Source organism: Callithrix jacchus, chromosome 10 (assembly GCF_049354715.1).
Source record: "Callithrix jacchus isolate 240 chromosome 10, calJac240_pri, whole genome shotgun sequence".
Lineage (NCBI taxonomy): Eukaryota > Metazoa > Chordata > Mammalia > Primates > Cebidae > Callithrix > Callithrix jacchus.
The window spans coordinates 98,301,318-98,314,553 of record NC_133511.1 but is presented as its reverse complement, the minus strand read 5'-3'; the positions used below and the strand labels follow the sequence as shown (position 1 = coordinate 98,314,553).

The following is a 13,236-nucleotide window of genomic DNA, read 5'->3' as shown; positions in this document are numbered from 1 at the left end:
CTCCCCTCTAGCTAGGATGACAGGCACATACCACCATGCCCAGCTGTTTTTGTTTTTGTTGTTGTTTTGTAGACATAGGATATCGCTATGTTTCCCCAGCTGAAAACTATAGTCTTTAGAGATGTATACATAGATGGTAAAATTATATTAAGAAAAGTAAGGAAGTGATTACCAAGTCAGTGATTTGCTCTAGAGATTAAGAGTGGGTTTGATTTAATACTCAATTAAATTTTGATACTTTCTTGCTTTCCAATGAATAACATTTAACACTATCAGTTTGCTTCTTTGTACCACACTCTTGCCACATCCTATTAGTTTGAGTACAGAATGTTCCACTGTCCATTCCAATTAGTTTTTTCGTTTGTTTGGTTTCCTTTTTTTAAGAGAAGAGTTATTTAGAAGGGTGAGTTTCTTTGTTCCTTTCTTCTTTCTTGAAATGGCTATGCTGTACCCAGGGAATATGGCTTGTATAATGTCTGCATTTTCAAATTTGTAGAAGTTTTATTTTGTATTTTTCTTTATGCATGTTTAATTTTTATATGTGTGTCATATTTCACAAAAAAAATGTTTTTTCTTGTGAAAAAACAAACATAGATATGGAAACTATACTAAAAAATGCTAACAACAGCAAAATTAGTATGAGAATATTAAAAACAAATCATTAAGTGGGGAAAAAGACAGATTTTATTATGGTAAAAGGAAATTTAACTGTAGTAAAATTTTTGCACTGAATTACATGGGTTCAAAATATCAAGTAAACAGTGTTAGAAAAATAATATAATGGGAAGCTTTAACACACCTTTCTCAGGAATCAACAGATCAAGCAATCTAAAAATAAATAAGGATAGAGAGGAGTTTTAAAAACTTTTTATTATAAAATTTTAGACTATACAAAAGTAGAGAATACAAACCCTATTATAACCCAGCTGTAAGAAGCATAAACATTTTGGTTTATCTGTTTAATCCATCCATCACTCCCTTTTATACTTGTTAGGATATTTTAAGCCAAATTCCATCATGTCATTTACCTTTAAAATATACATATATGTAAACATTTTCTTAAATAACCCACTTTAAATTTAAAAAATGTAAAGGATTTGAACACTATTAATAGAATCTATTGGCACTTAGTATTTATAAAAAATAAAATCTGTTAGCACTTAGTATTTATAAAAATTGGATATTTATAAAAATGGACCATTTACCAAACTACTAACAAAATTTCCATAAATTTCAAAATGTGGACATATTCTCTGAACATAAAGGAGTCAAATTAATAATTAAAACAAAAACTAGGAAACAGACAAGGAACCCCTAACCATTCTTCATAACTCCTGGGGTAAAAAGGAAATCAAAAGTGAAATAATAAACCAGTTAGGAAACAAAGTGAGAGCATTATAAACTGAAACCTGTGAGATATGGTCAAAGTGTGGTGCAAAGAAGAAAACTTACAGCTTAAATGCCATTCATTAGACAGAAAATATAAAAATAAACTATTAAATTCAAGAAGCCAGGAAGAAATTATCAAATTACACCCCAGGAATACAGGGCAAAAGAATTAAGATAAAAACAGACATAAAGAAAAAGAGTAAAAAATAACAGGAGCAAACAAATAAAAGTAGTTTGTTCTTCGAAAAGAACCATTTAGTAGGCAAAACCTTTCACAGACTGACAAGGAAACACACAAATAATTATTTAGAGGAATAAAGAGGGTATAACTACAGAGGCAGAAGAGACTAAAACTTAGGGAATACTATGAACAACTGTATAAAATAAATTTTAAAATCTAAATGAATGATTTTCCTAGAAAATGTAACTTTCTTACATTGACTTAGACCAAGCGACCTCAGGAAAAACTGGAAAGATGGTTAGTTAGATCTATTCTTGGAAAGTTTTATCAAATCCCTATTATGTATGATAAAGTTTCAAAGCTTAGACAAACATCAAAAATTTTTCCAGTTTAATTTGTAACATCAACATAATCCTCCAACAGATTAAAATAATTTGTCACGACCAAGCAGGGATCATGACAGTCCCTAAGCAGAACTAAAGCAACAAAACTTCAAGAAAAACCCTATCTTTCTGGCCAGAGAAATGAGTAAAGAAGCCTTGTGCAAGGCTAAGAGTAAAAGGGAAAACCTGTTTCTTTTTTCTCTTTTCACTCCCAACTCTGTCCAGAGAGGAGCCCAAGTCACAGAGCTGAAATGCAGTGATAATGAATCAGAAATCTAAAACCCTAACAGAACACTGTCTTTTGGTGAAAGGAACCTAGAAACAAGGCCCCTGAGGCATTAAGAGCATAGGGAGGATTCCTGTTCCTCTTTTCTCTCACTGCATTGCCCCAAGGGCAGTCCCAGCTGCAGAGAATTGTGTCAAAGCATGGGCAGATAAATCTCAAAAAAAAAAAAAAAAAATCCCAGTCTTCTAGGCAAATGACTAGGAAAAGGGGCCCTGGGATCTGGGCAGTGTGGGGAAAATCCCAAGGAAAAGGGAGCTGGAGAATGGGATCCTCTCATTCCATGTATGGACCCACACAAATCCGAGTTTCATACCTAGGATGCACAGGCATGAGATAGACCAAGACTAGCAAAAGAAGGCTTTGAGATCTGAACTACCGTACAATCTACAAGTTCCAGGTTAACTGCTAAAACAGATCTACAGCAGCAAAGCAAAAACCTTGAAAACAGAACTGACACAGGAAACACCATTCACAGAAAGCAACACAGAACTCATGGTCTGACTGCCTGCTAAAACAGAACAAAACAAATCAATTTTTCCAGAGGATGTTAATAGAACCTAGAGTTTTACAATATAGTACTCAAAATGTCCAAGATACAATCCAAAATTACTCAGTAAACAAAGACCCAGAACATCCCATAATGCCAAATGAATTTCAGAGACAAATAACTAAAAGAAACCTTAAAACAAAACACAAACTTTAATTTTAAAAGATCTTCAAGAAGCCCAGAAAACAGGCAGTGGTATTACATGCTTTTTTTAAGCTTTCAACACATTTCAGCCAAGTCCATTTTATCCAGAGAGATGCAACAAAACTGAACAGAAACACTAATTTTGGTTTCATTACATTCTTGAGATCTGGGTGCCTGTCATTTGTGTCCTTAATAGTTTGCTCTGGCCGGGTGCAATGGCTCAAGCCTGTAATCCCAGCACTTTGGGAGGCCGAGGCAGGTGGATCACGAGGTCAACAGATCGAGACCATCCTGGTCAACATGGTGAAAAACCCTGTCTCTACTAAAAATACAAAAAATTAGCTGGGCATGGTGGTGCGTGCCTGTAATCCCAGCTACTCAGGAGGCTGAGGCAGGAGAATTGCCTGAACCCAGGAGGCGGAGGTTGCGGTGAGCTGGGATCGTGCCATTGCTGGGTAACAAGAGCGAAACTCCATCTCAAAAAAAAAAAAAAAAAAAGTTTGCTCTGCATAGCTATGGCTCCCTAAGAAGTGAAGGCTGAGTGTTGTTCCTCAGCTGGCCTTCATTTTGAAAAAATGTATCACTCTGAATGAAATCAAATTGTAAGTAGACTGTATAACATTCTGCTTCCACTGACTTGATAATAGTAAGTTACTTGATATAGATTCAGACACATTTCAGTAATGCAAAAACTAGTTTTATACTCCACTTTAATTCAATCTGAAAGGAATAAGGAATGGTGAAAACAGCACCCATTCCGAGTTTCAGGATTCAAAACTAGGAATGAGTGTTTATATTCCATTGGTCTTTTTAATGCAAATATAGAATTGAGAGTGTTAGACAACTGTGCACCCTCTTGCCTAAAGAGCCCAGGACTTAATTTATGTTGATACCAGATACGGTTCCGTTGTTGTTTTTTCTTTTTTTCTTAATCCAACTCCTATAATGGAAATAAATATGTAAAAAATTCTTACTTTATAGATATTTCATCACTAACTTTACTAGAAAACTTTATTATTTTAGAACAAGGAATATGCCCTTTAGTCATCTGAATAATTTAAAGTAAAAAAAATAGGAGGAAACAACTGCAACTAAAGACATCTTCAAATGCTCAGAATGGCTACAGCAGTCCACAAAAACTAACAGCAAGCCTCTGTTACAGAAAATATTACATGTATTTGGAAACTGGCATCAATGGAAGATATACTCACTTTTAAGTTATTAACCATGAAACTGTGAAATCTGGGATACCACAGGCCCATCATATCTTTGTGACTTCATTTAAACTGTCTGGCACTATGCAATGTATGCACAAAACTCAGATTTCTACTCACAAAATTAAAAGCAAAACCTGGCTAGGCTACTTGATTTTAGCTCACAGTCACCTCAATCTTCTTCTTTTTTTTTTTTTTTTTGGAGGAGTCTTGCTCTGTTGCCCAGGCTGGAGTGTAGTGATGCAATCTTGGCTCACTGCAACCTCTGCCTCCTGGTTTAAAGGATTCTCCTGCCTCAGCCTCCCACCACATCCAGCTAATTTTTTTTTTTTGTATTTTTAGTAGAGACGGGGTTTCATTGTGTTAGCCAGGATGGTCTTGGTATCTTGACCTCGTGATTCACCCACTTCAGCATCCCAAAGTGCTGGGATTATAGGCGTGAGCCACTGGACCCCACCCCTACTTTCTTCTACATATCTTCACTCAGTCAAGGATCATTTGAGTACCTGCTACATTTCAGGTCTTGCAAATACAAAGATGAATGCAGTGTAACAACTAAAATCGCCGGGCGTGGTGGCTCAAGCCTGTAACCCAGCACTTTGGGAGGCCGAGGCGGGTGGATCATGAGGTCCAGAGATCGAGACCATCCTGGTCAACATGGTGAAACCCCGTCTGTACTAAAAATCAAAAAATTAGCTGGGCATGGTAGCGCATGCCTGTAATCCCAGCTACTCAGGAGGCTGAGACGGGAGAATTGCTTGAACCCAAGAGGTAGAGGTTGCGGTGAGTCGAGATCGCGCCATTGCACTCCAGCCTGGGTAACAAGAGCAAAACTCCATCTCCAAAAAAAACCAAACAAACAAAAAAACTAAAATCAATGACGTAAGTGGTATATTACATTCTTTATGTCCCTAAGTCTTCTAAAAAAACCTAGAGGTTACTATATACTGACTGTATCACTGTCCCATTTTACAGATGAGGAACATGCCCTGAAGTCACAGAGCTATGATTGTAGAATTTGAACCCAAGGCAATTTAACTCTAAAACCTAAATTCTCAACCATAAACCTTCACTAGCTTGAAGGAACTCACTTTCTAATGAAATATACAAATGTAAATGAACACATTAAAACACAAAAGTAAATGCTTTCATTGACATTTAAGGGCTGTGAGAATTCAAGGGACAGGAGCACTTATTCTGTCTGGAAAAATGTCTGCAACATTACTTTGAAAATAGTTTTTAAATATCAATAAATATCTTCTAGACTAAAATCTGGTGAAGAAAACTACACAGAGAAAAATGTGTTCAAAGGTTCACAATTGTGGAAGGGGAACAGACATCCAAGAAACAATGAAAAATTCAACTGTCACAGAAGAGGGTTGGTGGAAAGAGAGTAAAACACAGAAAAAGGAATTTTTACATATAATCTTTATTTTTCCCACGAAGCACAGAGGTGTTTTGAAATAGAAGTAACAATCAGCCTTCCTTTTTTATAAAGATGAATCTGTTGACAACGTGGAGGATGGACTGGAGTAGAGCCTGGTGAGAAAAAATTCTAGGCCAGGTGCAGTGGCTCATGCCTATATTCCCAACACTTTGGGGGGCCAAGGTAGGAGGAATGCATGTGACCAGGAGTTCTAGACAAGCCTGGGTAACATAGCAAGATCCCATCTCTATAAAGGATTCAAAAAAATTAGCCAGACATGGTGGCATGTGCCTGTAGTCATAGTTGCGCAGGAGGCTGAGGAAGGAAGATTGCTTGAGCCCAGGAGTTTGAGGCTTCAGTAAGCCAAGATCCTACCACTATATTCCAACCTGGGTGACAGAGCAAAACTCTGTCTTTTAAAAAAGAAAAAAAAAAAAAGATTGTAATGAGTTGTCAGTTGCAATAGTCCAAGTGACAAATGATAGTTTTTTTCAGATGAAGCAACAGGGCAACAGGGATAGTGATAAGAGAACCTCAAAGACCTAATAGTAAGGATTGAGTTGAAGGTGATGATTTTAACTAAAAAAGAGATAACAGATGTCTGGAAGAAACTAGTTTTAGACTCATATTTTATAACAGAGATTACAAAAGGTTTATTCTGGGAGTGTAAGAGGGAATATAATGGTGATAATGGTGATTGCAAAGCACTCTGACTTGGGGGAGATGGTATAAAACTGTACTAGGATTAGACACATCCATAGTAGTAATGTCTTGGAATTTAAGACTGACTTTCTATCATGTTAATTTCCCTATGTAATGAAATGATAATTCTTTAGAAATGTATTATCAGATATTTATGCTAACAGATTATCTGGATACCCAGTTTTCACATAATACTTCAGTACTTAAAGGTAGTTGAGTCCAGAGAGAAGCAGGGAAGTATGTTACAAGACAAGGTTTAAATCTTAAAGCACCATCCTGTTTATCCTAAAGAGCTCAGAAAGAATGTAGGCTCTAGAACTAGACAAATCTGCATTCATATCCAACTCTGTCACTTACTAACTCTATGGACCCACATTATTTATTTATTCTAAGTTATCATCTGTATATTGGAGAAAACGTGTATCTCACAACAGTGCTACTAGTTCCTAGCACAGAGGTGGTAGTTACATTATTGTTACAAATACATTTTTCCTTGGCATGTTTCTTAAAATAGAAAATTCCATACTTACTATCAATTGTTTATATGTCAGTGCTTCTTAGAATATTTCCTTTAAGCTCCCTTAGCCACAGAGTAAAGTGAAACAATATGCAAAGATTTGGGTATATAATCTGGAGCAAGCACAAAATTTTTTAATTTTATCTTTATTAATGTGCATGCTGCACATAACCATATTTAATACTAAAATGTTAATCTTCAGATAAAATTGGCAAACTGAGAAAATGTACCAGGTCTGTACTACAGCAATGCCCATAATACAGTGCCTCGATTACCTCAAGATGTCTCAGATTAGAAAATTCTGGATGGCATACTGTACAGATTATGCTGCCTTTGGCAAAAAGCCAAGAAAAACCAAAACTACTTAACCTAAAACCCAGATCTTTCCTACAGGCAAGGAAAATTTAAAAACTAAGTCCCTATACATTTTGCCTGAAAATGTACTTGCAGACCTGCTTTAAGTGAAAAAAAACTTAAAATACGGGCTATGGCTGGAAAAAGAATAGAAGTAACTATGAATCTAAATTTTAAAACTTTACCTGTTTTCTTCTTTTTATCAGAAGTAGTATCCAAAGTAGTTAGGGGAGTAGAGATGCTTTTATAAGCATCTTGACTACATCCAGGATCATCTTCATCAGAAGAAAATGAAGATAAATGTTCCAAGTTTTTAAGTTCGTTATCAACTTTATCTGATGGACTGTTACTGCCAGTTTCAGACATTAAAGGTGTGGGTGTTATAGATGAAGGCTTTGGAAGTGGTGGGGGACAAAATGTGCGAACCATCTGGGTCCCTGGTCGTCTAGTCCTGTTAGGCATTCGTACAGCAAGAGTGGAAAACTGCTGCTTGGGCCCAGATTTCAGAAAATCTAAGAAAGAAGCAATAAATCCTGTTTTGACTTCTGGTTGTTTTTCCTCTACCTCTTTGATCTTCTGTCTCATTTTTTCTTGATGCTGATAACCATCATGGCAGCTTTCTGAGGAAGGAGGAGTATATGGTAAATATATATCTGTTCCCCTTGGATTCTGGCGTTTGCCTTGGGCAGGTCTTTTCAGCTGTTTCTGATTACTGTTGTCTTCCTCTTTAACTTGCCCTTTTCCTTTAGCTCTTTTCTTTTGAAGGTTAAAATGCATTAAATCTTGGTTTTCTTCTTCAATCTTGACACTGATTGCATCCCCAGATTGGGCCATGGCCAACAGTGCAAGTGCACTCCTAGCTGGGTTCACTGACATACCGTCGTCACCGCCTAAGGTAAATTCACTCTCTGATGTCGCACTCTCTCCACTTATACTTCTACTACTAGAAACAAACTCTTGGTTTCTGTTATTATTTAATGTACTATCAACAGGAACTTCGCTGTCTTCTTCAGATTCATGATTGGTAGCAGACTGTTTCTTGAATGGGCCAGAACTTTGCTCCTGGACTTCAGGACTTGGTCCAATCACTGCTGAAGTTACTTTAGTTGGTATATTTTGACCAGGTGTTTCAATGTGCTGTTGATCAAGAGTCATTTTTGACTGAAGGGCAGGTACTGGTGAAAGGTTCACAGTAACCTGATTTCCATTTAAGGAAATATCATTTATATTCTGTGACTTTCCTACTGTAGCTGTTAAAGAGTTAAAATCTGAAGTCACATGCCTGACATCTAATGACTGCTGAAAATGAGATTTAGAATCACCATCTTCAACAGCCTGCATGGTTTCATTTGAAGTTGACTTGGAAAAATCAGAAGGTGTAACCCCACAAGCTGCTGCTGTAGCTGCTAAGATATCATCTACATTTGATAAAATATTTCTTTCATCACTGAGAAGCATTGCCTCTGGAAAACACATTGATCCAAGAGAAACAAACTGATTCTTTGAATCATGTTGATTTGTTTCACTAAAATGGCCCTTTGTTGTTAGATGTTGTTGCAATGGTTTTGAAGACTCAGAAAGGTCCATTTTCATAACTTCAGAATTTTGAGGATGGAGTTGCTGCTGAGAATGATCACCATTGCTTTGAATAACATGACCTTCCATCTGAAGGAAAGGATGTACTATTTGTTGAGGGCTTTGAACACGCTGTGATTGTAAAGATGCCTTTACTTGGCCTAAACCTGCCTGCAGTATTGAATGCTGAAGAATTTGTAAATCACAGGCAGAATCTAGAAGGACCTGTGTATTAGGAAGAGATGCCTGATGGCCATGCCCTAAAGCATGATTTGGAATTTGAATCTGAGATGAAGCATTAATTATTTGATCATGCTGTTCCTGGACCTTGGACTCATGCACCTTAAGTACAAGAGGATGCTGTTGCTTTAGGTCTTTAGTATTCAACCTTATTTGTGGAGTCTGTATTAAATTAGTTGTCTTCTTAAGATCAAGGGTAGCTGCATTATTGACTTGGCCAATTTGTTGGTTAAGTTGTGTCACTGAACCAACAACACTTTCTTCTTTTTTTGATGCTTGTAGAGCAACCCCAATAACTTGATCTTCAAGACGGGAATTACTTCTGATTACACTCTGAGAATATCTGTCATCTGCCTTTGACACCTTGTAAGCTGATTCTTGAGCATTAATTTCCCCATCAGATAGCCTTTGGGTTGATGACTCAAGAGACGATTGTGGCTGCAATACCTGTAACTCTTGCATTGGAAAACCATCTTCTTGCTTTGAAGATGTATACACATCTGAGTCAAGCTTTCTTTCAGTGTAAGATTTTGGGTCAGGGGAAGGTATGTTATTTTGTAATGTCTGACAATGAGTAGATGATGCAAAAGATGATGACTGGACAGTAGGCAAAAACTTCTGGGACTGGGAAGATGATGACTCTTGAGTCTGAACATTTTGGGAGGAATGCATAGAAATATAATTCTGGCTTGTACTAGAGTCTGGCAAATTCTGAGCCCGAGAGGCAGAAGAATAAGAAAGAGAAGGGGCTGTTAATGTTAGGGACTCCCCTGAAGCATAGCTTTCTGAAGGACTAACAACGGACAAAACTTGTGATTGAGATGAATAGCTAACCTGTGTCTGGCTAACTGGTGATAAACCCTGAGAGTGACCAGATGAGTAACTTTGAGACTGACTGACTGAGGATAGATCTCTTGTTTGAGCAGGGTAATTTTCATTTGTAACTGAAGACAATACCTCTTGCTGATTAGATGAATAACTAAGTGTCTGATTTTCAGAAGTTATAGTCTGAGATGACCCAGAAAAAGTCAGTGTTTTATACAAGGGCGGCAATTTCTCAACCTTGCTGGACCTATAAACCTGTGAATGAACAATAGATGGCACATTATGTGGCTGCACTAAACCGTAATTTTGGGACTGACTAACTGATAAAAGGCTTGGTAGCTGCGCTGTAGAATAAATTTGTGCTTGGCCTGATATTACAGAACTCTGGTTATGTAAAGGTTTGGAATAACTTAGTGTTTGCACAGGAGGAATTATACTTTGAGGTTTAGGGGTCTTGGTTGATGTTAGTGGTTGTTCTGTAGAACAGCTTTTTACTTTTGTAGTAGGATACCCTGATGATGGAATTGCAGATGAATAAGACTGAGCAAGTTCCACTGAGACCTGGGAGGTCTTCTGTTGCAATCCTCCATTGCTCACCTGAGTGGAATCTCCAACTGGGCTACAGGATAAAGATGACTGCCTGGTTGTTTCCTGAAAATTAACTACACTTGAATTTGATAGATAACTATGTAAGGAGTGCTGTGAACCAGTCAGTTGTGCCTGAATAGACTGGGTACCTGAAGGCCGCTGATGGTGTTTAATAACACTACATTCTCGAAGAAGAGCTCTTTCAATGGAAGCAGTAGAACTAGTAAAGAGACTTGAACTGTAGGCTTGAGGAGTCTGCTGGGCTCCCCCAAGTGCTGAAGGCAACAAACTAAATTGAGGTTGTAAAAGATGGGGTGCAGACTCTTGAGCTGAGCGGTATGTTGAAGACTGAGGTGGTATGCTGTTACTTAATGCAGAACTGCCCAGGCGCTCAAATGCCAAAGCAGTTGGAACAGTTCCCTGGGAAGTCTTGATTTGTAGCAAAGGGTCATGATGACTTAAAATTCCATTTGATGTAGTGTTAAAAGTTGAATCCTGAAGCACCAAAGGTGAGGTGGTAGCAAAGTTTCTATTGCCAAAGGTGGTAGGATGCTGATAAGCAGAGAGAGCAGATGGTGGAAGTGTTCCAGTGCTTGGCAAAGGTCCAGTAGCAAACAGCTCAGTTGCTGCTGAGGAATGCATGCCTATAAAGAAAAGGCACAAAAATTTTTACGCAATTATGGCACAATTACTTTAAGGTATGTTTTCATAGTAGTGACTTGCATAGCCTTCAAACCATCAAAATGTCTTAAGATCGAAAAGCCTGACCAACTAATTCTGCATGTATATTTTGAAAGTTACATTTCAAAATAACTAGCTTCCCCCCACCCTCTTTTTTATTTATTTATTTTACTGTGTTGCCCAGGTTGGAGTATAGTGTCACAATCATAGTTCACTGCAGCCACAGTGTCCCAAGTAGCTAGTGTATGCCCCCACATACACCTGGCTAATTTTTAAATTTTTGTAGAGATTCGGTCTTGCAATGTTGCTCAGGCTATCTTGAACTCCTGAGCTCAAGTGATTCTCCTACTTCAGTCTCCCAAAGTGCTGGGATCACAGGTGCAAGCCACCATGCCTGGATTAGCTAGCTTCCTTAGAGTAAAAATGAAGTTACAAAGGCATCAGCAACTCATATCTGTAATTGTTATATAAGTGAATTTATATATAGTTTGATAAGGTCATAGGAAAATGAATAACCCAATAAAAATGTACATATCTCTAGTGATTATCCCAAAGTCCCAACACAAAATACCAATGGATAAACTAAAATATACATAACATTAAAATAGAAAAAAAACCCCACTAACTTGCCTATATCTAACATGATAAATAAATCTAAAAAGAACAGTGAACTGCAGTTTCTTTTACCAAAATATATTTACTTTAAAAATCTCTTGCATTTCAAGTTTTGACTTCCTGTGAACAGCTTCCCAATAAGAACAGATGCATGTTTATCATGAAAAGTTAATCAGAAATTAATAAAGTGCTGTCAGAAAGGGACTGTTAACATTTCAGGACAGCATTTTAGCCACATATAGAAAAAGTAAAAATGGGTATACCCTTGTGATCTGAAAGTTCTATAGAAATTTATTCTATAGAAATAAGTGCATACATAAATATTCGTACCAGATATTCATTATAGTTATTGTTTACAGTAACTAGAAACAACAAAAATCTCCATAAACAAGGGATCAATCAAATAATTATGGCATGTCATAATAATACTATTGCCACAAACATTAATTAAGGTGGATATATATGTTTTGACATAGAAGGATATCCAATAAAAATAAATAACAAGCTGTTAGTTACGCTCTAAAAAATTAGGAACTATCACTTTCCACCTTATATACCTTTTAACTGTTTAAATGTTTTATGGTGAACCTCCATTAAATTTTATTTTTTCACTTTTGGAAAAATGGGGAAAACAATTCTCTGGCTCTTTGAAAAACATTTTCCTACTTTCCATTAAATATCCAAAAAGAATTACTACTATAAAGATAGAAAATATCTAGTGGCACTTGAAAGAATAAATAATACTTAGAAATGTTTGAAGTAATACACTGATATGAACTAGAATAGACTTTCGAGATAATATAGTTCAACTCCTTTGCTCTAGCTATTAGGAAACTGGGGTTGACTGGTGATGTGATTTGCTGAGGGTCAAGTGGTATTCATGAAACTCTAATCAACTGACTCTACTGCTCTTTACCAGAGATCTCCTATTGTTCTTTTGTGTGTGTTGGGATTGGAGGAGGGGTGGCAAAACATAAGAAGTAGACAGTAATAAAGAATTGACATTTAACTAAATGTAAGGTTACAAATAATGGATTCAGTTTTAATTGTCATTCTAAGGAAAGAACATGTTTTATATCACCTGTATCAAATCATATCTAAAGAACCAATTGTAATTACATGGTGATGGACACTATCACAGTTATGCCTAGAATGAGGAAGAGGCTAGCTAGAAAGGACAGAGACTATCTGAGGCTTAAAGTGGTAGTAAGGAGTTTCTATTTCTTGAAATTCTTCTATCCAGTACAATGATAAAGGATCTTTCTCACGACTTACTTCTGCATGATTTATTAGATTAATGTAGAAGAGAGTCACAGAGGCTAGCAAATTCACCACAGTATGCCCACAGAAGATACTCTGAAATGCATCTAATGCTCATACTATAATCTCAAACATGCCAACAGAAGATGTTCCTTATCATAATACACTAATACCTTCTTCCAACTAATGGTGTATTTATATGTTGTGTATATTCTTGTCTCAATTTCACTTTTATTTCCCATTCATAGTTTAGGTCCAGTTTAACGTGCTCAAAAATCCACTGAATTTATTTTAAGTGGTCAAATGATA

The 13,236-nt window shown here is 36.8% G+C and overlaps 1 protein-coding gene across 5 annotated transcripts in view; it reads right to left on the bottom strand.

The window, feature by feature from the left end:
• The window catches only part of QSER1 (glutamine and serine rich 1), an 89,895-nt gene that overhangs the window by 34,227 nt on the left and 42,432 nt on the right, over nt 1–13,236 (bottom strand). For all 5 annotated transcript variants that reach the window (XM_035262307.3, XM_054240737.2, XM_035262306.3 and 2 more), the window contains one exon: nt 7,329–11,015. In XM_035262307.3, the coding sequence (XP_035118198.3) occupies nt 7,329–11,015 (3,687 nt within the window). The remainder of the gene's footprint in view (nt 1–7,328; nt 11,016–13,236) is intronic.